Here is a 25,709-nt window from a genome sequence, read left to right as displayed (position 1 = left end):
TCTCTCTCTCTCTCTCTCTCCCTGTCTTCTTGTGTGTGTGTGTGTGTGTGTGTGTGTGTGTGTGTGTGTGTTGTGAGGCATATCACCATCTCATTCAAGAAAACACGTGTGATGAACAGTAGGAGTAGAAACCCTCTTAAAATAGCCAAAGACCTGGCAGTGGGACAATAGCAGCTTATAGCGGGAATGTGCAAAAACTTTACTTATTAATGTACATACTGCTGGTAACTCGAAATGTAGCTGGGCTAAGTTGATGGAGTGTGACTTGCAGGAGAAGATACATGACTAGAACAAGTTATACATATTTTCACTGTGAGAAGAGATACCTGGCTGTCTGTATTGTTACTGGTTCCTAATTTAACAATACTGTGGCATCTTGATCATACTGAAGATACTATTTTGCTGTCTGAACTAATTCATAACTTCATGCAATTGTCATCACTGCAACAATGATTAGTTTTGACTGGTGTAAGTTATTATATCCTTCACCTAGGGCCAAGAATATATAAAGTAACATCTGTAACAACAAACTAAAAGTGTCAATTAGTCTGTGAGTCAAACAGTACTAATTTTCAGTAGAATTTTCATCTGAGCCACAATATAAATTAATATGAGACAGTTCCTGATTAAGTTGATTGAAGTCCAAGCACTACTCAGGTGATAAGATATGTTTAGAAAGCAAAGTTCCAGTAAGCCTAGTGGTGATGGACAACCACAATTTTGTAGTACACAGTAAACAAGCATAGCAATCAGAATCCACAGGTAAGAGATGAGTCGGATAACAGTAACTGAGCAAGAACCCACTGCCAGACAGCCTCATATTTATCCTCTCTGGAAGTTAAAGGGATTGGCCTGTATTATTAGCCATGGTTTTGCTGCAGGCACCCTTGCTGGCTGGACATGGACAGTGTTATGCATATTGGTCAGTTAGTATCTTCCATCCACACATGAACATGAAGGAGCTGGCTGATGTCAAGACAGAAGTCTCTTAGAAGATGTAGAGAGACACTAGTGATGATGGTGCTACATCTGGAAATTTTTGTATAGGCTTGGAGACTTCTGGGTGTGGACATATTCCTGTAGGATGCAGCAGGTCCAGTGATTCACCCATCAGAGGTGTGTCCTACAACTAACAGGAAGGGAGGACCTGGCGGTCATCGTCTGTGACCTGGGAATGGAGAGAGCTATGATGTGATTGCAATGGTGGTGCTGATGGTGGACTTCCTGCTAAGGGATAATGCTAACCAGTGTGCCATAATCAAAGTTGGTTGTAGTGCTGGCTCAGCTTCCCATGTGTTCTAGCCACCAACACCACATGGCACCACTACTTTTCTACCACAGACAGAAAGATTCACCCTGGATTCCATTCAAATGTCCATGTCCACACCGAGATATCAACATGAAGTAGGGTAACTGTGGCTGGATCCTCATTTGTCACCTCTCATGCAAAAGTATTGTGGTACCATTTTTCAACAGGACAATGTTCATCCACACACGAAATGTCTCTATAAATTGTGTGTGTGTTGCTGAGATACTCCTGAGATTCCTAGAGCTGAATGTGTGTGGACCAGCTTGGACTTCAACTCTAACCCGTTACAACAGTTGTGGGCTGCCTTACATCAGGAGAGGATACAATCATTTCATAACACTGTTACCTAACCAAATCAGTGCATGCATCCAGACAACAGTGGGTGCAACATCACACTGACAAATGGCCTCATATTGCCAAGTTCTTTGTAAATTTGATTCGATAGTATAATCACTGAAATAACGTCATATATCCTCTCAACCTGTAAAGTTTCTCCTCCTTTTCAGTAGGCTTCACTTTGTCAGACTGTGTATTTTACCAACGTTAATGTGTTGCCAGAGGGACATTGTACCAAATGCCAAATTGGAGGTGCTCAGTAACTCAAGATGTGTTTGACAGTTATGATATCTGAAAATGTTTAACTTTCAGGATAACTATTAAAATTTTTCATTTTGTTTCTCAATCCACTGAAGTGTGGACAGTGGCTCTACTACAATGAGTTACAAAGAATGAAATGAGCTGTTGTGCAAAAAGAAAGTAACTTCTGCATGATGTGCCACTGCCATATAACATAGTTAAATGAAATTTGGACCATACATAGAAAGAACTGCTACCATACAGTGCAGAAGATAACTGAAAGAAATGTGCAATAAGGCAAACAGAAACTATACTTTTACTCAGAGACAATAATTACATTGAAGTCACTGCAATTTATGATGGTCCCCTGGAGATAACAAAAGGCGCAACATTGTTCTTAATAGGATGTGTGATCACCACAGACAGCAATTTTTACTACGCAACATGTCCCCATGCTGGCCACCAGGTTGGTAAGTAGTCGTTGTGGCAGGGCATTCTATTCCTCCATCAGTGCAGCTGACAACTGCTGGATGGTCGTTGCTGCATGCGGATGAGCTGAAATGCATTTCCACAATGCATCCCACTTGTGGTTGATGAGATTTGAGTCAGGGGAATGGGCAAGCCAGTCTGTGTGCTGAAAATCCTCTTGTTTTAAGAGATCCTTTGCCTGTGCACTCCTATGTGGTCATCCATAAAAATGACACCAAGGCCAAAAGCACTCCTGAAAAGACACACAAAGGAAAGGAGTGCAGTGTCATAATAGTGTTGACCAGTGAGTGTAACATGTTCAAAAATTTGCGTTGGTGCCAAGAGCACAGCTACTAGACTAGTGAGGAGTGTGATCATGTGCTGTTCTTGGATGAGAGCAGATTCCATCAGCACAGCAATTCTGGATATACCCTCAGGCTGGGAACATGTAATGCACCCAGGAACATTGTCAAACATGATAATTTTGATGGCCCAGGTGTTACACTGCGGGGAGGCATAATGTTGGATGGATGTACTGACCTACAAATCTTTGAACATGATACACTCACTGGTCATTGTTATTATGGTACTGTACTCCAGGTGTGTCTTTTCAGGGGTGTATTCAGCCCTAACTTCATGTTTATGGGTAAGCACATGTTATTAAGAACAATGTTCCACCTTTTGTAATATCCAGGAGACCATCATAAATTGTCATAGCTTATGGGTTGAACAGAAGTGTCATTTCCGTTTCTCTCATTGCATATTTCTTTCAGTCACCTTCTGCACTATATTGTAGCAGTTCTTTCTATGTATGGTCTAGGTTTCATCAATCTATGTTTTGTCGCAGACACAAAGCATGCAAAAGTTATTTTTGTTATTAAGTTTTGTATAGAAATTGTTGTTGTTGTTGTAGTCTTCAGTCCTGAGTCTGGTTTGATGCCCCTCTCCATGCTACTCTACCCTGTGCAAGCTGCTTCATCTCCCAGTACGTACTGCAGCCTACATCCTTCTGAATCTGCTTAGTGTATTCCTCTCTTGGTCTCCCTCTACGATTTTTACCCTCCACGCTGCCCTCCAATACTAAATTGGTGATCCCTTGAAGCCTCAGAACATATCCTACCAACTGATCCCTTCTTCTAGTCAAGTTTTTCCACAAACTGCTCTTCTCCCCAATTCTATTCAATACCTCCTCATTATTTATATGATCTACCCATCTAATCTTTAGCATTCTTCTGTAGCACCACATTTCGAAAGCTTCTGTTCTCTTCTTGTCTAAAGTATTTATTGTCCATGTTTCACTTCCATTCATGGCTACACTCCATACAAATACTTTCAGAAACGACTTCCTGACACTTAAATCAATACTCGATGTTAACAAATTTCTCTTCTTCAGAAACGCTTTCCTTGCCATTGCCAGTCTACATTTTACATCCTCTCTACTTCAACCATCATCAGTTATTTTGCTCCCCAAATAGCAAAACTCCTTTACTACTTTAAGTGTCTCATCTCCTAATCTAATTCCCTCAGCATCACCCGACTTAATTCGACTACATTCCAGTATCCTCGTTTTGCTTTTGTTAATGTTCATCTTATATCCTCCTTTCAAGACACTGTCCATTCCGTTCAACTGCTCTTCCAAGTCCTTTGCTGTCTCTGACAGAATTACATTACTTGCTCAATATACAGATTGAATAACATCAGGGAGAGGCTACAACTCTGTTTCACTCCCTTCCTAACCACTGCTTCCCTTTCATGTCCCTCGACTCTTATTACTGCCATCTGCTTTCTGTACAAACTGTAAATAGCCTTTCGCTCCCTGTACTTTACCCCTGCCACCTTCAGAATATGGAAGACAGTATTCCACTCAATATTGTCAAAAGCTTTCGCTAAGTCTACAAATGCTAGAAACGTAGGTTTGCCTTTTCTTAATCTAGCTTCTAAGATAAGTCGTAGGGTCAGTATTGCTTCATGTGTTCCAATATTTCTACGGAATCCAAACTGATCATCCCCAAGGTCGGCTTCTACCAGTTTTGCCATTTGTCTGTAAAGAATTCGAGTTAGTATTTTGCAGCCATGACTTATTAAACTGATCGTTAATTTTCACATCTGTCAACACCTGTTTTCTTTTGGATTGGAATTATTATATTCTTCTTGAAGTCTGAGGGCATTTCACCTGTCTGATACATTTTGCTCACCAGATGGTAGAGTTTTGTCAGGACTGGCTCTCCCAAGGCTTCAGTAATTCTAATGGAATTTTGTCTACTCCCGTGGCCTTGTTTTGACTTAGGTCTATCAGTGCTCTGTCAGACTCTTCACACAGTATCATATCTCCCATTTCATCTTCATCTACATCCTCTTCAATTTCCATAATATTGTCCTCAAGTACCTCGCCCTTGTATAGTCCCTCTATATACTACTTCCACCTTTCTGCTTTCCCTTCTTTGCTTAGAACTGGGTTTTCATCTGAGCTCTTGATATTCATACAAGTGGTTCTTTTATCTCCAAAGGTGTCTTTAATTTTCCTGTAGGTAGTGTCTATCTTACCCCTAGTGAGATAAGCCTCTGCATCCTTACATTTGTCCTCTAGCCATGCCTGCTTAGCCATCTTGCACTTCCTGCCGATCTCATTTTTGAGACCTTTGTATTCCTTTTTGCCTGCTTCATTTACTGCATTTTATATTTTCTCCTTTCATCAATTAAATTCAAAATTTCTTCTGTCACCCAAGGATTTATACTAGCCCTCATCTTTTTCCCCACTTGATCCTCTGCTGCCTTCACTATTTCATCTCTCAAAGCTACCCATTCTTCTTATATTGTATTTCTTTCCCTCATTCTTGTCAATGGTTCCCTAATGCTGTCCCTGAAACTCTCTAAAACCTCTGGTTCTGTCAGTTTATCCAGGTCCCATCTCCTTAAATTCCCACCGTTTTGCAGTTTCTTCAGTTTTAACCTACAGTTCATAACCAATAGATCGTGGTCAGAGTCCACATCTGCCCCTCGAAATGTCTTACAATTTAAAACCTGGTTCCTAAATCTCTGTCTTACCATTATATAATCTATCTGAAACCTGTCATTATCTCCAGGCTTCTTCCATGTATACTACTGTCTTTTATGATCCTTGAACCAAGTGTTAGCTATGATTAAGTTATGCTCTGTGCAAAATTCTACCAGGTGGCTTCCTCTTTCATTTCTTACCCCCAATCCATATTCACCTACTATGTTTCCTTCTCTTCCTTATCCCACTATCGAATTCCAGTCACCCATGACTATTAAATTTTCGTCTCCCTTCACTATCTGAATAATTTCTTTTATTTCATCATACATTTCTTCAATTTCTTCGTCATCTAAATTTATAAATGTAAGAAATAAAAACAGTAAAATGCTGCTATTGAACTGCTATTTCCATAAAAATTTCTTCAAATCAATAGATAAAGGAAAGAGCATTAGAATATTAAATGTATCATAGATGTTGAAGGTTGAAGTCATTAAAACTTACAGTGATTAAAAGGAATAATGGTAGAATTAAATGAGTCATAGATCAAGATACAAATGCCAGTGGGCATTGTCTTTTATCAATGTGTCAAGTTGAACATTTTTGCCGCAGCAGGGTTCAGATTCGCTGACCACTACACTACCCAGACACAGTGGTCACCGTAACTGCCTTACCTAACCTAGCACACCTCCCACTGGACCAAAATTCTCAACTTAAACCACACATTACTGATGTGGTGTTCCTGCACATTAGACTCATTACTCATGGCATCTCACTGATTCCCACAAGAGTTTAAGGCTGATGTACATCAGCACTGTATCATTTGGCTAGTGCTCAGAGGGAGACATCAAACCTACCAGTTACACATGGCCTCCTGAAATAGCAAACGACTTTTGTAGCTTTCATTTGATTACTAATATCTTCTGAATATTAAGGTAGCCTGTAAATTTAAGTTTCAGAGATGGTCCTGCTATTCAGTCCCAGCTAATAATCTTTGTCACCGTCTGTAATCTTTCCTGAAGGTTTTATGAATTAGCAGCAAAAAGAGCTCATTTCTCTCTTCAAATAAAGTAAAATATTTATAACCAGAGTTCCATCATTTCAACCATATATTGTCAAATTAACCATTAATACAATGTACTTTAAAATGAGCACCAGGTTTCTCCTTCTCTCTGGTCCGTGTAAAATAGAGGAAGTCCAACACATTACATTTGACATAACATGTGTTACTAATGGTTATCCCTTGGTGGTTTACCATAACACTTTCCATCAGTGGCTGTGTGGAATAACTAGCCCACCACAGCTAGTTACAACTTCTGTTCACCACTCATGCCCATGGGAAGTGCAACTCCTTCGTACATTCTTGGCTCTGCATAAACAGATGTCTAGCAACAGTGTTTTGCTCCACTGTAGTTCAATTAACTTAAAACAATAGTTTTTCTATCTATATTCATGTGAATACATTAGATTTCTTGAACAGCCTGAGAGAGTACCATGGCATTTCCTAATTAAATGTCATATTACACTACAATTGGCTGTCTTCAACTCAATTACATATATATGTGACATCTGTTCTTTTGGACATGTCTGAAAGAACAGACACCACATATATGAATCATAGATGTTGAAGGTTGAAGTTATTAGTCACTGAGCTGGAGAAAGATGAGAAGCATGGCAGGGTAATGTGGGAGCAGCTGAAGGGAGAGCAGGGAGGGGGAGGGGGTCATGGACAATGGAAACGAACAGTTAAATATGTGACCCACAACGATTTACTGAACTATCAGGGGAAGGTTTATAGGAATGCATGGTGTCCATTCTCTCAGACATGTCTGAAAGAACAGACACCAGGCAGAATCCACAGCTACGAAGATTTAATCTTTTTATGTTGCTGTTTGGGATTGGATGCATCATGACATGAATTTATCCTTCACTCACACCAATGCATGATTAAATCAGATAGCAGTGTAAACAATTTAGTTTAGAATATGGCAATGAACTAGTAGAATAATAAAAGGAATTTCATGAAAATCTAAAAAAATAGTACTGTAAGAAATATGTAAAAAATAAAAAACCTTTCAAAACTAAGAATGTATAGAGATTTTCTGAATACAAGTCCATTGCATTTATCACTGTGCTACCTCACTTGGCAAAGCACAAAAGAAAAGAACTGATAAAATTTCAACATGATAGAGGATACCTCGTACGGCGTATTGTGCAGCACAGAAGGGGACCATGTTAGGCTCTGGTCTGAGAGAATTCCCTGATATCAGCGTCACCACATGGCCACGACCTTTATCAATCATGGCAGGCAGGAATGCCTCCAGGGTCTGAAAAAGAGCACAGTACTGATATTTTATGTGTGCACTATTTACTTCTTAAAATCTGGAAGAATAGAAACAGGTTGCTATGTGTTTCAATTCTATGTGAAATATTATGACAAACACAAGTTTGGATGATGTGTCATCAGGCAACACGACACAGGCCTTAGTAGTATGAGCCAAGCTAAAATTCTGGGCTGACAGCCTCAAATAATGATTTTTGTTTGTATCCTTAAGTATTTCGGTTGAATGCTTCTTCTGTGAAGGCCATGGTTGATTTCCTCTCCTCATACTTTCTCAACTAAGTTATCACTCGATCTTTAATGGCTTGTGTTCCAGTGAAATTTTTTGGTAGTTTTTGGAATTAAATTTGATTTCAATATGCTACTGACTTACATGATGACATATTGATAAGATAATAAACTTGGGTACTTTCTTCACATTGTTGTTTTAATACACCAATGTGGAATCCTAACTGCTTGAAGTGTAGTAATTTTAATTTATTTTTGTTATAAGTCTCTCAGAAAAGATGTGAACTATTTATTCAATTTTCCGTAAGTCTGTTGCTCGGTATGTCATAAACGGAAGAAGTGTGTTTCCCAATTATAACAGTTTTGTGGTTAAATAATGCATCTACACAGCTGAAGCCTTGTTCTTGATGAATGCTGGCTGTCCTTTTGTTCCACAGTGTTTGAGTAATCTGCAAGAAAAGCTGTTTCAGTTTTAGGCCTATACAATGAGCTGACAAAAGTCATGGGATAGCAGCACAGAGGCATCGCAAAGAAATGTTTCTTGATGTTCATAGAGGTCAATCCAATGAGAGAGGCCCAAACTTCCAATAATAGGTCCTAGCAGGTACAGCAGCTTACTGCTTAACACACATGCACACCTGGCTTAGGAAGCCAGAGATCTTGAGCAAGTGAGAGGAGCTGTCATTTGCACTCATGTGAAAAGTTTTCCAATGTGATTATGGCCGCACGACAAATTAACAAACTGTGAATGTGGAATGGTAGTTGAAGCTAGACACATGGGACATTCCATTTTTGAAATCATTAGGAAATTGAATATTCCGAGATCCACAGTGTGAAGAGTGTGCCGAGAATACCAAATTTCAGACATTGTCTCTTACCCACCAAGGACAATGTTGTGACGGATGGCCTTCACTTAATGACTAAGAGCAGTTGCTTTTGCATAGAGTTGTCAGTGCTAACAGAGAAGCAACACTGTTTGAAATTACCATACATCTCAATATAGAACACACAACCAGGGGCGATTCTAGAAGTCGGTCAAAGGGGGGGGAGGGGGGGGCGATAATTTATTTATTTATTTATTATTTATTTGTCCCGTAGATCAAATCAGTACAATGGCTTGTACAACTGATATGGGTTAAGTCAATACAAATATACAATTTACAGGAGTCTAAAACAGTAAACAAGAACACAGAAGAATGATTATTTTATATTACCTACAAATTATGTTACTTAAAGTTACAGCTTTACAGAGAATTGTTACACGATGTGACAAAATTGACTTAATAACATTCAGCTTTGATATATTATCACACACTAAGACAATTTTGATTCCAAATATTCCTGGATGGTACAAAAGCAGTCTTTTATTAAAAGAGATTTCCCCATCTGTTTGAATTTATTTATTTCTTGGATTTCTTGTATAAAAGTTGGAAGATGGTTATATAATTTTATTCCCATGCACTTGACACCATCACTGTTCAGTTTTGTTGAGTGGGGAAGTATTCTTAGAGAGGTTTTTGATCTTGTGTCATAATCGTGGTAATCCATACTTTTGCTAATTTTGTTGATACTTTTTTTGGTAAAGAATAATAATTCTAGTATGTATTGGCATGGGACGGGCAAAATATTTAGTTTCTTAAATAATGGTTTACAAGTGTCTCTTTGTTTTTTGAACATAATTGTTCTGACTATCTTCTTTTGCAGTTTGAATATCTTAATTGATTCAGAATTTTGGCCCCAGAGGATAATTCCGTAGTTAAGTACAGAGTGAAAGAGTGCATGGTACATTGTGGTTAGGGTATTTGTGTTAGTGACGTTCCTTATTGATCTAATCATGAAGCATACTTTACGAAAGTTTTGTGCTGGTAATGTCAATGTGCCTTTTCCATGTGAGTGTATCAGTAATAGTGACCTCCAAAAATTTTATTTCATTTTCAAGTTCAACATTATTTTTTTCCAGTGAAACAGTTGGTAGTAATGGATTCCTGTTTTGGGCAGTGTAGAAGGTTATTCCAATTGTCATTTTTGCATTAAGAAGCAGCCTGTTACTTTGAAGCCATCGACTTATTTGATCTGTGGTCCTATCTATATTAGATTGGAGAATTTGTTCGGGCGCAGATATGAGGGGGGATGGGGGATGGAATACTGCTTAACTAAAGGAGAGTTGGGGTCCTCCACCGCCAAACTGGTAAAATTTGGTGTTGCTTAAAGTAGTTTTCGGCAACTGTTTTGGAGTTCAGGACTATAAAAAAAAAAAAATAAAAAAAAAAAAAAAATAAAAAATAAAAAAAACCATATACCATAAAAAACGTCAACTTACAACAAATAAGTTTTTATTAATTTCTGGATACAGAAGATGAATGAATGTAAAAACTTGAACTTGACACGAATATTAAAAAAAAAAATTCTGTAACAAAATTCACTGGATATCTCCGTCTTGTGCCCAATTTGTCATGCTCATTCGTCTGCTTCTTTTTGAATATGTCAATGATATTTTCAATGCCCATATATCTTTCTTTATGGATATTTGCAAGAGCCAATCCATTTAGTCTAACCTGCCCCATTGTGTTACGCAAAGAAGATTATTCATCTCAAAGTAGAGAAGCTTCATTCAGGAGTGCTTGTGGTGACAGGAATAGTCCCAAATATTTGAAGTAAAACATATACATCTGGGAAAAAACTGCTTGTCACAGTTCTTTAAAGCTCCAGTTGCTGTTTCAGTCTTTTATTTTCATCAACCCACTTTTTCATCCATAGTTTCATCTCTCTTTTTATTAAAAGTGAAGAACTCTCCAAAAACTGTCACTATAATTGGCTTTGACAAATTCCTGTTACTCTCATATGTAGTTTATATTTACTTGTGGCATGTAACCCCTGGCATTGACCAGCACTGCAAAGCATGTGCATGTGCATGAATGTGTGTGCCCAGGAAAACAAAACGATTTGACTAAGATGTTAGGCGATTTTGAAGTTTTTGTCTTGAGCGAGCAATTTAAGTGTTGGTAGGCGTATGCAGCATATTTAGCTTTCTCGATTATTGCAAGTGATGATGCCCATTTTAAGTTAAATGATATTTATTGGTTTAGATAATAAGCTATTTGCTGCTCTTATTCTTTTGTTAAAATGTGTTTGAATTACATTGCAACCTTTATTGCTACATAAGTTTATAAGAAAATGATTGAATCTGCTGAAGTAATATATTCCCTGATTTCTGAAGTAATTTTGTCCAGTGCAATATGGTACTCCATTAGGGGGTTTGTGTGGGGGGAGAGGGTGGCTATAGTGCCCCCCTTGCCTCTGCCCCTGCACACAATGAACGTATCTCTTACGACAGTATGGCGCAATTTGGTATTAATGGGCTATGGCTGCAGACAAGCGGTGTGACAGCTTTTACTGCATGACATCACCTGCAACCACTGCCCTGGGCTCATGACCATACTGGTTGGACTATAGATGACTGGAAAACCATGGCCTGATCGGATGAGTCTCAACTGCAGTTGGTAAGAGCTAGTAGTAGGGTTCAAGTTTGCACAGACCCCAGGAATCCATGGACCCAGGTCATCAACAAAGTGCTGTGCAACCTGGTGGTGGCTCCATAATGGTGTGGGCTGTGTATATACGGAATGGACTGAGTCCTCTGGTCCATCTGAGTCGATCATGCACTGGAAATGGTTATGTTCAGCTAGGTGGAGATCATTTGCAGCCATCCATGAACATCGTGTTCCAAACAACGAAGGACTTTTTATGGATGACAATGTGCTGTGTCACCTGGCCACAATTGTTTGATACTGATTTGAAGAACAATCTGGACAATGGCCAATGCAAGTGAATGACAGGGCCACCCAGATCACCCAAAAAGAATCCGATAGAACATTTATAGGACATAATCGAAATATCAGTTTTCGCACAAACTCCTGAAGGCAACACTTTTGCAATCACGGCCACCTAGAGAGGGTGCATGGCTCAGTACTTCTGCAGGAGATTTCCGAGTCCTTGCTGAGACCAAGCTATACCGAGTTGCTGCACCACACCAGGCAAAAGAAGGTCTGACACGATATTAGGAGGTGTCCCTTGGCTTTTGTCACTTCAGTGTACTCAACAGTTAATTACTTCTGCATGCTAGTTTTGAATCATGCTGAATTAAGCAGAATATGTTTTTGTCATTTTCTACTACTGCATAATGGAGATGGTGACTGATTATTTCATTGCCGGCCGCGGTGGTCTAGCGGTTCTGGCGCTGCAGTCCGGAACCACGGGACTGCTACGGTCGCAGGTTCGAATCCTGCCTCGGGCATGGGTGTGTGTGATGTCCTTAGGTTAGTTAGGTTTAAGTAGTTCTAAGTTCTAGGGGACTTATGACCTAAGATGTTGAGTCCCATAGTGCTCAGAGCCCTTTGGACCATTTTGATTATTTCATTAGTTAATTTCCTTGTTTCTCTCACAGGGCTGAAGAAAAGTCAATAAATAGCAGAAGTGAGGATTGGCTGTAAGTAGACGAAAAACAACAAACTCCATCTAGAGCAACTGCCTAGCAGTAACGGCATTGCATATCATTCGAACAAAAACCGGTTACTGATATTCTTATTACAACATGCAGTCACTTACTGACTGTCATTCCACAAGGAAGTTAAATAGGTGACTATTTAAATTGGGGAGGTGGTACCTACGTTAACTTCATATACTGTTATTATGTGGTTACTGACAAGGGAACCTCCCCATCGCACCCCCCTCAGATTTAGTTATAAGTTGGCACAGTGGATAGGACTTGAAAAACTGAACACAGATCAATTGAGAAAACAGGAAGAAGTTGTGTCCAACTATGAAAAAAATAAGCAAAATATACAAACTGAGTAGTCCATGCACATGATAGGCAACATCAAGGATACGTCCCTTTATTAAGTTAACAAAGGATGTGTACTGTTTGTCCACGATAAGTTAACGACTGGCGCAGTAGCTGTCGGGAACAGCCGTGCCTCGCACTGACATTTCCATCGGATGGGAAATCGCTTAACTTGTTGACATATTCATGCTAGAGAGTTTTGCCTACAACCTACGTATTATATATTTTTCGGCAATAACGAAAAATGAAAGTAGATGAATGTGCAACTTGAATCGGAAGTCAAAAACTGTTTGCACATTGCATTTATTAAACACAGGACAGCAGTAATGTGTTGACTGCGCGTGAAATAATTGTCGAAATGATGTTCACGAAAGAGCAGTCATCTGATTCAAGATCATCATCATCATCGCTTGAGGGCATGGTATTGATGATAACTTCATTGATGACCATTTCCATTATTCCATCTCATGTCCAATACTCTTGCTCCAGCTGCTGCAATTTCTCGCAGTAAGTCTGCCAGCCCTTTGCAGTAACTGAGAGGAAAGCGGCAACAACAAGATTCTGCAATCTTTCTTCAACATGTCACCAGTGACATCATTCTACCTGAACTTGTGTTTTATTTTGGCCCATGCCAATTGCGTCAGATTTAGATTGCAGCTGTAGGGCAGTAAACGGACTACTTCACGACCTCTGCTCTCAACTATTTTATCCACGACGTACACTTTCATGGCTGTTTTTTTTTTTCGATAACAATTCAGCCTTTGTCACTTGAGTCACTGCAGTTTCTTTGTCAGTCTCGCAGTCACTCTAACATTGTAATTCTCAAATCACGTTTATTAAGCATTGTCTCGAACTTCCTGCTGTGGTATGGCGCATTATCCACACACAGATTGGGTGGAGCATTAGGAAGCACCATATCTGCCACCACCCCCCTCCCCACCCCCCTCCGTCGACGTTAGCTAGTTCTGTAAACTTCAGAAAGTTCACATGTTAGTGGAAACAGTTTCTTGCATGAAACTTCCTGTCAAATTAAAACTGTGTGCCAGATCGGGTTTCCAGGTTCGAGTCCCGCTTCAGCACACAGTTTTAGTTTTTTAATTTGAAACTTCCTGTCAAATCAAAACTTTATGCCAGACCGGATTCCCAGGTTCGCCGCGCGGGATTAGCCGAGCGGTCTTAGGCGCTGCAGTCATGGACTGTGCGGCTGGTCCCGGCGGAGGTTCGAGTCCTCCCGCGGGCATGAGTGTGTGTGTTTGTCCTTAGGATAATTTAGGTTAAGTAGTGTGTAAGCTTATGGACTGATGACCTTAGCAGTTTAGTCCCGTAAGATTTCACACACATTTCCCAGGTTCGAGACCTTAACAGTTAAGTCCCATAAGATTTCACACACATTTCCCAGGTTCGAGTCCTGCTTAGGCACACAGCTTAATTTGTCAGGAAGTTTAAATCAGCGCACACTCCGCTGCAGGGTGAAAATTCATTGTTGTCTTTTGAATCTTCCTTCAAGTACTTACCGAATTTGTCATTTCGTGCAAGTTTTCCACATAGTTGCAGAAGCTGTGTGCCTTCAATACCGGTGCAAAAATGTCAGTGTAGAAAAAGAGAATGGCACAAAGGCAGTTGAGCTAAAACAAACGTACCATTGGAACCCCTAAACACACATAATCGGCACCACCAGTCAAGGAAATGCGAAATGAGTTAACCAGTCAATTTGTTTCACCAGAAGAAGTAGAATGTCAGTACAGACGTCTTTAAATTTTTTAATGTTACCATTAAACATAAAGGCATTACATTTTTGATAAAAGTGGTAAATACTGCTTGCAAAAATCGAAAAGTGATTAAAACACAGTCTCTTGGTGACAGCGCACTTTAGTTTCCTGGTATTGAATGTTTGATTGTAGGCTATATTAGACAAGAGATGTTCGAAATATGACATTCTCATCCTCAAAGTATAAAATCTATATGAAGTTCTCTGATTTTACTTAAATGAATAATGTTTCTTGGTAACATGAATATATACTCTTTAAAAAAATCTTTTTTTTTAATTTTCGTCACGATATTTATTCGTTAATAATAATGCAACAACAGTTGCAATTGCTCTGGTTTTTAGGAAAACTGCGATTCTGCAACAAGTACTTGCAGAAACTTCCTGAAATAAACTTGCCCTAGTGACTTGAAGAATTCAACTTGTGTAAATAACAAATGGTTCAAATGGCTCTGAGTACTATAGGACTCAACTTCTGAGGTCATTAGTCCCCTAGAACTTAGAACTAGTTAAACCTAACCTAACATCACACACATCCATGCCCGAGGCAGGATTCGAACCTGCGACCGTAGCGGTCTCGCGGTTCCAGACTGCAGCGCCTAGAACCGCACGGCCACTTCGGCCGGCTGTAATTAACATCTCAGCAAGTGCTTACAGAAATTACTTGCTACTGGACACAAGCATTTCGTCTAGGCGCAAACTGAGGCGCGTGTGGCGCGGAGCGGCGCAGCGCAGCGCGCATTTTGTAAACTTCACAGGTTCAAATAGGACAGCGCAAATTGGGACGAGACGCGACGGGGACGCGACTCGCGCCTGCGCCAGGTCGCGCGGCGTTGTGGTTGCGGCACAGTTTCTCCCCCGCGCGCCACGTAAACACTTCGGCAGAGGTGAGGAGGGGAGCGGGAAGGCAGTCCTGCCATATGCTCACTTCGCTATGAGGCGTATGGGCCAATCCGGAAAATGCGGGCTTACTGTATACTAAATTTTATTGTCACTGAGTAGTGTTTCGTTTTTCCCGGTTCAAGCGCTCCATCTCTTTTCGTTAGTACATAATAGTTTTCAGTTACAATAGCTGTGCAGTTCTTTTGTTTTGTTTATTCTTTTGTCAAGAACAATGCAGAGCCTAATAACTGGTGAGCCATTAGCAAGTGGGATTATATCTTCTGTCTCCACAATGTCTTCAGATCGTAAGAAGGGACAGATGATTCATTGTGAAGGTAGTGAATAAGGAAGAAAGAATATTATAAAATCATGTGATCTAGAAGCAAGGCAGGAAAATAAAACAAAGTTACCTGCTTGCTGCCTGTTATGCTGACATATCTCTACGATCTGTTGCCTAAAGTCGAAAAGGCGTAATTTCCACAGGTTTGACGACTTTGTGCTTCTGGTAAAAAGCGTCCAAAATCTGGAGTACATATGTTTATCATTATTGGATATGGACCTAATAAGGGAGATTATAGTAAATACATGTGGACATCACATTTCCACTGCAAGCTAGGAATAGTCGAGAAGCCCTCACGAATAACAATGTTTTAATTGGCTCCACGTGACGAGAAAAAGTATTTCAGTGGTTGCATACATATATCAGCAATAATAAACTAATTATGCAACAGGCTACACAAATGAAAAAAAGGTTGGTATTATTACAAAAGTTTGAGTATCCTGAAAGAGTGTGGTGATTTGATATATTTAATTTGTTGAAATGTATTGCTGACAAAGACAGATCTACTTTCGTGACAATGTTTTTCAAACTACGTGAACTCCCGCTCACAAGGCACGCATGGTTAGCTACAGCATTCCCGACGCACGCATTATTCTCAGCTGCTGACAATACACGGACCATCGTGTTGTGCGACAGATCAATTGTTTATTTTTCTCAATAACAGCTATTTTATTCGAGAATGACAAACACACTGTCAGTTTGGCAAGCCGTAGGTGAGTAACCAGCGTCTGGCATGTGCCTATCATTCCGTCTGAAGGAACGCTTGTCATTATTTTATTACTGCTCAGATCAAGAGAAGGGATAAAATCCTTTGGTAAGTTTCCTTTCCAGTCGTTCAGTGTTTTAAAAACACGATGGGTTACGGGACTCAACCAAAATTCCAACAGAACTGACAATTTATTTTTGTGTGAGTCGTTAACCTTTTCTCATTCGAAGAAGCATCACCATTCATGAATAACGGCCACATTTCTCTTTTGACAGGTTTAATTGTGCTTCCTTTGCCAAAACACGGTATAATATGCACAAACTCATCTTACAGGTGCTATTGCGGCAGAATTCTGAAAAAAAGAGTGCCTCATTAAACGAGTAATAGGCAACCAGAGAGCTCAATAGCTTACGAAAAACCTCATGGGGTCGGTTTGCAGTAACATAAGAGAAGAATCTTCATGTTGATTTTCATACTAGGAAACTCTTTTTTCACTAGCTGTCGATAACTCTTTAAAAACTTACAGTCACTGGAATGAAAAACATAAAAAAGAAATTACAACTACAGATATATCGCCATAGATAAGAGAGTTCCGTGTGCTTACGAATTGACAAAATACTCTCCTCCCTGTGTGCTATCACTCGCCAAAATCTCGTTTCGATGTCTCGAGCGGTTTAGGAGATACGAGGGATGTTTTGAATATTTCATTCTGGCGGGCCTGAGATTGGGAGTGAACGCATAATGTTTCCCCAAGTGTTACCGGATTTCGTGACTGTATTTTGCTGAGACGATTTTATCGCTAAAAGAACGATTACCACGAAATTAATACCTCAGTAATTTAAGCGAACAAGGACTCGCAACTTCTTTGTTCTTTCTCTTCCTGGTCAGCCGTTGTATGGTAGGCCTACGGTCATAAAATATATTGCTTGCTTCGTCAATGTTGTGTACAGATTTTGTTATTTGTGCTCATTTTCCTTAATAATAACTATTTAATTTCATTGTGTATGTTATTACGACTTATCGTACCTTTTTTCCTCAGCTTGTTTCATGAATTTGATAATTAAATGTGGCTTACATTGTGTGGGGATGTCTGTTAGTGAATGATCGCGTATTAATCAGTGTAATCGTTTGGTTTGCTTTCAGTGGCCCTGCATCTAAAATTTTACTTTTCACAAAACGAAGTCCGACAGCTTTTAGGCGTAAATCACGTCCCAAAATTATATTCGCCCACAGACAGTCCCGGTAGAGGAGCCTAGCTAAAAAAATATGAATGATGATGGTGGTAATTAAATTCCAGTTTCAATATTTAAAACAAAAATTTAAGGGAGTTTTCAAGTACGTGATTTTTCTTGATTTAATTGAAGACTCAATTAACCAAAGATAATTTTAATTTGATTCAGACTTGCATTTGAGTTCAAAATTTAAAAGGCATAATAATATAAAATTAATACTAATTTCAAAACCAAATAACAATAATAAACAATTATTATAAAAAGCCACCATTAAAACGCGCTACATGGGATCCATTTTCTCGAGATCGGGGGCAGGTAGAGACCTCCTTCCAAGTCTAAAGAAAAAGTCAAGATGTTAGCTAAATTTCATATGCAGCAACATATGGTGTAAAATGCACTAAACTGCCTACAGGAAAATTAATGAGACCTTTGGAGAAAAGAGAACCACTTGCATGAATATCAAGAGCTCAAATGGAAACCCAGTTCTAAGCAAAGAAGGGAAAGCAGAAAGGTGGAAGGAGTATGTAGAGGGACTATACAAGGGCGATGTACTTGAGGAAATGGAAGAGGATGTAGATGAAGATGAAACGGGAGATATGATACTGCGTGAAGAGTTTGACAGGGCACTAAAAGACCTGTGTCGAAACAAGACCCCGGGAGTAGACAACATTCCATTAGAACTACAGACAGCCTTAGGAGAGCCAGTCCTAAAAAAACTCTTCCATCTGGTGAGCAAGATGTATGAGACAGGCGAAATACCCTCACACTTCAAGAAGAATATAATAATTCCAATCCCAAAGAAAGCAGGTGTTGACAGATGTGAAAATTATCGAACTATCAGTTTAATAAGTCACAGCTGCAAAATACTAACACGAATTCTTTACAGGCGAATGGAAAAACTGGTAGAAGCTGACCTCGGGGAAAATCAGTTTGGATTCCTTAGAAATATTGGAACACGTGAGGCAATACTGACCTTACGACATATCTTAGACGAAAGATTAAGAAAAGGCAAACCTACGTTCTTAGCATTTGTAGACTTTGAGAAAGCTTTTGACTATATTGACTGGAACACTCTCTTTCAAATTCTAAAGGTGGCAGGGGTAAAATACAGGGAGCAAAAGGCTATTTACAATTTGTACAGAAACCAGATGGCAGTTATAAGAGTCGAGGGGCATGAAAGGGAAGCAGAGGTTGGGAAGGGAGTGACGGAAGGTTGTAGCCTCTCCCCAATATTATTCAAACTATATATTGAGAAAGCAGTTAAGGAAACAAAAGAAAAATTCAGAGTAGGTATTAAAATCCATGGAGAAGAAATAAAAACTCTGCGGTTCGCCGATGACATTGTAATTCTGTCAGAGACAGCAAAGGACTTGGAAGAGCAGTTGAACGCAATGGACAGTGTCTTGAAAGGAGGATACAAGATGAACATCAACAAAAGCAAAACGAGGATAATGGAATGTAATCGAATTAAGGCGGATGATGCTGAGGGAATTAGATTAGGAAATGAGACGCTTAAAGTAGTAAAGGAGTTTTGCTATTTGGGGAGCAAAATAACTGATGATGGCCGAAGTAGAGAGGATATAAAATGTAGACTGGCAATGGCGTTTCTAAAGAAGAAAAATTTGTTAACATCGAGTATAGATTTAAGTTGCACGAAGTCGTTTCTGAGAGTATTTGTATTCGCCAACCGGTGCGTGCAAAGTATGTGTACGCGTCTCAATATGCGATGGCATTAAGTTTGTTGATGACTACTCAACCTGTATGTATGTTTGCCATCGTTCAAGTCAGTTAATCTCCAAAGGTGAAGGGATAAGGCACTTAACAATGGTGCGTAATAACAAAGCTAATGGAAAGTGCCCTGCAGGGATGAAAGTCCTCTATAAGGAAGGAAGGTGTCTAGTTAAGTTTGTGTTGACTCATGTTGAACACGATCTAGACTTAAGTCATTTGAATCTGACAGCTCAAGATCGTGAAAGAATAGCTGCTGAAACACCTGTGGGGACGTAACTCTATGAAGTCACCCGGAACAATATGGCTGCCCTGTGGCATCTCACCTAAACTCTCTGGGCCTGCAGTTAGTTTGCTCTGATTGATGTTTGTGGCCAGCCAGTGTGGCCGAGCGGTTTTAGGCGCTACAGTCTGGAACCGCGCGACTGCTACGGTCACAGGTTCGAATCTTATCTCGGGCATGGATGTGTGTGATGTCCTTAGGTTAGTTAGGTTTAAGTAGTTCTGAGTTCTAGGGGACTGATGACCTTAGAAGTTAAGTCCCATAGTGCTCAGAGCCATTTTTGATGTTTGTGACAACATGTTTTGTACCATGTAGGACAATAAAATATATTTGTATGGAATTGTATGACCTGTTAGTTGTTGTTATATGTAACTACTATCCCGAGTACTGTACTTCCTACACACCCATATTAGTACCGTACATGGTGTAGCGTCCATGGGCGATGGTGCAGGCACTGACTCTAGCACAGAGTCAGTCGTAGAGATGGCAAATACTATCCTGAGACACAATGTGCCACGCCTGCTTGACCTGTTCATATAGTACTGCAAGAATTGATGGTTGATGAGGCGCCTGAGTTGCTTCTCATCCCATCACATCCCATACGTGCTCAATTGGAGACAAATCTGCAGATACCGCTGGACAGGGAATTTCGTGCACATCTTGCAGAGCATGTTGAGTTTCACAGGCAGGGTGTGGGCGAGCATTATCCTGTTGGAACATCACCACACCTTCCTGTTGCGGGAACAGCAAAAGAATGGGCCTAACAACATTCCACATGTACCGAGCACTTGTTGGTGTCCCTTCCAGACACACCAAAGGAAAACGAGAGCTATATTTTATCACACCGCAGACTATTAGGCCAGGTCCAGATCAGACGCACAAACGACTATCACTTGCATGCACGGAGAATCAGCTTTCATCGCTGAAGACTGCTGTGCACCATTCCACCTTCCAAGTGATCCTCTGACGGCACCAGCTGAGCCATGAAATTTGATGCTGTGGTGTGAGTGGAAGATGGGTTAGAGGTGTGCATGCTTGTAGTCCGACTGCTAATAACTGCTTCACAACAGTTCGTGCTGACACGTTTAGGCTCACATCTGTGATTACTGTACGATGTGCCACTGCTGCCCTTACAATACAACGATCCTGCTGGGCATGTGTGCTGCGTGGACATCCAGAATCTTGTCTATGTGTGTGAGAATGTTCCCATGACCGCTGATTCCAGTACCACTGCACAGCTGACATAGCAGGTTCAACTTGTGTGGCAATTCTCTGAAAAAACTGTCCCGCCACTTGGAAGGCCACAATTTGAACCCTTTCAAACTCGCTCAGTTGGCTGTAGGAAGCACGAGTGCATCTTGGTGGCATGGTCACCTGCTTGCTTCACACATTTGCACCACAGTGAATCTTCTGCCTGTGGGCATTCCCGATTAAAGCGGAGAAACAGATGGCACTCTTGTTGCTATGCCATCTGTTGGTGGATGATGTCGAAACCATTATCAGTATATCTACAACTCCCCAGGTGGCATATGCCATCATTGGATTAAAATCGACATTGTCTTTCCAGGTGTACTATTTTTTTCCGGCTGTTGTACAAGGCGTTTGGAAATTCCCATTACAAACGTCAGGACTTGTAGAGAGGAGTGAGTAGGTAATACTCTGAATTGGAACTCATGTTGAGAAACATACCATTTCCGCGCTACAGCCATTTGAAAACATATTGGTAGCGCTGGCACTCACACAAGTAATCGATTCGGCGTGACCCAGTACATCACTTGTTTTACAGTTCCACTCATTAATAGCCAAAGAAATTGCTTCTGTAATCGTTGATGGGTCCTCTTCAACATCATGCAGTATAGCTTCTTCCAATAACAGTGTGCAGCATCTCCTTGGAGCACCATAGCCGATGACGAAAGTACCCTTTCTCAAAGCCGTTGCGTAATTGTGGCGAATGGGTTATGTGGTGGAGTCGGACATTATGGAGAACAATCTTTATAAAAGCGATTAGCAGCTTTTCCAATACTGTAAGCTTCGCCATTCAGAAGGACCATATCGGTTCATTCTGCAAATGTGTATTCAACACATTGCTCTGTTACTCACAGACACGTGAATGAGGCCCGCACCAGGTCCGAGAGGTACAAGAGACGTCAAATGACAGTAGCTAATCTGATGTAGCCACTCCCCACCACGACTGCCCTGTTGCATACCTACCTAGCAAACATATTTTCAAACGGCTGTAGCATGGAAACGGTACGTTTCTGGACATCAGTTCCTGACCAAAATATTTTGTTCTCCCTCCCCTCTACAAGTCCTGGAAGTTTGTAACGGGAATTACTGAACACTGTGTATACATGATTAGCCCAGACTGAAAGAATAGGGAACCTCACCTCTGCTAAGTATTGTAACACTACCAATCATACTAGAAGATAACGTCGCAGTTGAAAGAGCCTCACCCCAAAGTCATCTAAGGCGTAGACATTATTTTTCCACCTGAAGAGAAAATACACATCCTTGGCACAGTAAATCACATTGGAAGGAACCTCTTTTGAGTATTATAGTGCCCGGAGATTACTCTGGGCCGCGCATTGATTTACATGAAGCATTGCTTGAAAGCAAAAAGCATATGCTAGAAACACCACCACATGAAAGCTGATGGACAAAACCTGAAAATCACAACTATACAAAATGAAGAAAACCACTATGGCTCTATCATATTTCGTACCCAAATGCATATACTTAATGTAGACTAGACCAAGTCTCATCAAAATAATAGCTGTGGCTTTCAATAAGATGTGACGTTTTGTTACAGGCTACTTGCATCCTACCCCACTGGAGATATTACACAGCTGGCATAGTAGCATCAGACAGTCATCGTGAAATAGCAGCCAGCAGAGAAGGGTTCAAGGCATTGATTCAAAATGGTTCAAATGGCTCTGAGCACTATGGGACTTAACATCTTAGGTCATCAGTCCCCTAGAACTTAGAACTACTTAAACCTAACTAACCTAAGGACATCAGACAACACCCAGCCATCACGAGGCAGAGAAAATCCCTGACCCCGCCGGGAATCGAACCCGGGAACCCGGGCGTGGGAAGCGAGAACGCTACCGCACGACCACGAGATGCGGGCTCAAGGCATTGACATTTTCATCACATTCCGCATTTGGATATTAGCCTTCTCACCAACGTTTCAGGTTAATGAAGGATTACCTGTCAATATCAGACACACCAGCAGAAACAACACTGCAAGAAAGTCGAAAGCTCATGTGGCTGGTGAAGGACGTGGATATTTCTCCTGAGCAGAGAGTGGCGTGACCTGAAAGGTGTTCCACCATCACGAGATGTGGAGCAAACTCAAGAAATGGCGCCTCAGTTTGGAAAAAAAGGGTACATCGTAGTAATGTTTTACAGTGTAGTTGCACGTGCTCCTCAGAGTAGCAGCTGAGGCACTTGTCCATAAAACGTTTAGTGTAATTGCAATTTATGTGTTTTAATTTGTTTGGTATGGATAAAAATGAATAGTGTGCAAGTCGAACTACTGTTCACGCATAAAGACATTCGCCTACATCTCCCGATGTCAAAGTGTGAATTTTGCACTGCGTTCTTTCAGAGGAGTTCCTGGTGCACTGGTATCGATAAAAAGCTTAATGAATTTCCACACCGCTGTAGCTCCAAACGTCTTCAGCTTATAATTGTAAGAGAGGCGTTATCGACTAAACTGCTTGGATATTTATGTTTGATAGTATTCTTAACGAATCAAAAACATGTCGGAGAAGATCATGATCCGTATCTGGCTAACGGGTCAGCTAGTACGATGGCCGCATCTTCTGTTGTAAACACTGGTGTGTTCTGAGGGAGGGAGTATGGATGCTCTGTGAGCAAATAACAACAAAAGAAAATGCTACCTACATAATTATATTTGATCGATTGTTCTCGACCTCTCAGTGAATGAGTTACGCGGAAGCTCGTTCTGCCACGGTAAGGATCGCATAGATTACTACATTACTCCCTATCACTGAAGTTTATGAATGTTGTTCACATATACGTAAAAAGTGCAATAGTGCCAGTGACTTCTTCACGAACTGGATGTTTAAGCCTGGTCTAAGAGCATAGAGCTTCAGCATGTCTGCAAATTTTCGTAGTCTGGTTCGTCCTCCAAATTATTGTTAAGCAAAATGTTTCCATCAGTCTGTACTTGTTAACTTCATGCCACTTAAGCAAGCAGCTATCACTTCAGATCAGGATTTCAATACTTCACTGGAAGACGAATTCCTTCCTACGTACAATCGAAAGCCGCGCAGGATTAGCCGAACGGTCTTAGGCGCTGCAGTTATGGACTGTGCGGCTGATCCCGACGGAGGTTCGAGTCCTCCCTCGGGCATGGGTGTGTGTGTTTGTCCTTAGGATAATTTAGGTTAAGTAGTGTGTAAGCTTAGGGACTGATGACCTTAGCAGTTAAGTCCCATAAGATTTCACACACATTTGAACATTTTTCGTACAAGCGAAGATTTTGAAACACCCTGTATCTAGAGGATCTTTGAACAGCTTTGCTGTGAGTGTTCTACACGGATGCTTGCCATGAATTGCTATCAGTAATAGATATGAAATGAAATGATCGTCTGGCATTGACCGTCGGGAGGCCTCGCCGCGAAAGTTTGGCCGCCGGGTTGCAAGTCATATTTCAGGCGACGCCATATTGAGCGACTTGCGTGTCGGTGATGGAGGAAGATAACAATACACAAGCCCACGAGCGGAGAAAATCTGCATTCCGGCCAGGAATCGAGCCCGGGCCTGCCGCATAGTGGGCAAACATGTTATCACTCAGCTCAGCAGGCGGACAGTACTGGGCATACTTCTTACTGATATGTTGACATGAAGGGAAACACTGACATATCTAACAAATGGAGTCGACACATTCTCTAGAATTTAGATGGTCATATCTGCATCGGCTGTCACTGTTAACAACCACCACAGTACTATAAACGATTGTTTTGTCAGTACAGAGAGGGCACATAAAAGTGTCCTGGAAAGTGTTTTCGACATTTCGAGAAAACATAATCAGAGCAGCGAAGAGATAATTAGAAAACTATCTAAAATGTGTCTGAACACGAGAAAACATTCCTTAACGGCAACACCGATTAGCCCCGTGAGTGGATTAGAACTTTATCAAAAATCCCTTCCGCCTTTAACCTTTCAAATTGTGTGCTGTGCGTGAGTTAAGGGATGCAGAACAATTTGCACGTTTTCATTTCTGCCAGTGCTTTTTGAATTACGCAGTACTGGGACATTTGGATTCTCAGTTTTTCATTTATTTGGATGAGGTGTTGTTCAGCCTTTAGGGGTAAGTGAACTTACAGAAAACACTCTGTTATCATCAGAAAATCCTCATCAGTACGATCAACAGCCGTCGCATAATGTTAAGACCAATGTTTGCTGTGCATTTCTGGAACAATTTTATTTTTGTCCAACCTATACTTGCCACTTGATTCATAAGACCTAGCTTAGCGCCCACTGCTTCGCTCGCGTAGACTGCACGATCTGCACTTTTTTTTGTCCTCTTTAATCTAATTTTTATGTTTTTCACGAATTGCAACGCCTTCTAAACTTTTGACGCTAATCAAAGTCATAGAAGCATGGTCTTTTCCGAACGTACTTCTGACCAAAAAGTGATTATGCTAGCTGTAGTCCTAGATTTTTGTTAATCATGCCTTTTGCCTTCTTGTGGTACTATTAACATAGAAACTTTCATCCACTAACTTATATTTCTTTATATCTCATCGAGAAGTGAAATACCAATTTTCATAAATTTAGTTTAAGAAATTTTTAATATAACAAAGTATTTTCTTAAAAACTTTCATTCCTCACTTCACCCCCTTAGGGGTTCAATATCCAAAAACAGTGAAACATGTATTTCTTTTATTTCTAACAGAGAAGCCAATCACAAAGTTTAGTAGATTAATCATTTCAAATACTTCCAAAATGAAATAACTTCATGAAACTTTTCATCCCCTATTTCACT

General features: G+C 40.5%; 1 protein-coding gene across 1 annotated transcript in view; it reads right to left on the bottom strand.

The window, feature by feature from the left end:
- LOC126129784 (17-beta-hydroxysteroid dehydrogenase 13-like) overlaps positions 1–25,709 on the bottom strand; it is a 112,332-nt gene that overhangs the window by 49,932 nt on the left and 36,691 nt on the right. The window contains exon 5 of the mRNA XM_049915161.1: positions 7,543–7,672. Within this exon, the coding sequence (XP_049771118.1) occupies positions 7,543–7,672 (130 nt within the window). The remainder of the gene's footprint in view (positions 1–7,542; positions 7,673–25,709) is intronic.

This window comes from Schistocerca cancellata, chromosome 1, assembly GCF_023864275.1.
Source record: "Schistocerca cancellata isolate TAMUIC-IGC-003103 chromosome 1, iqSchCanc2.1, whole genome shotgun sequence".
Classification (NCBI taxonomy): Eukaryota; Metazoa; Arthropoda; class Insecta; order Orthoptera; family Acrididae; genus Schistocerca; species Schistocerca cancellata.
The sequence above is the reverse complement of the archived record's forward strand: the minus strand, read 5'-3'. Positions and strand labels throughout refer to the sequence as shown.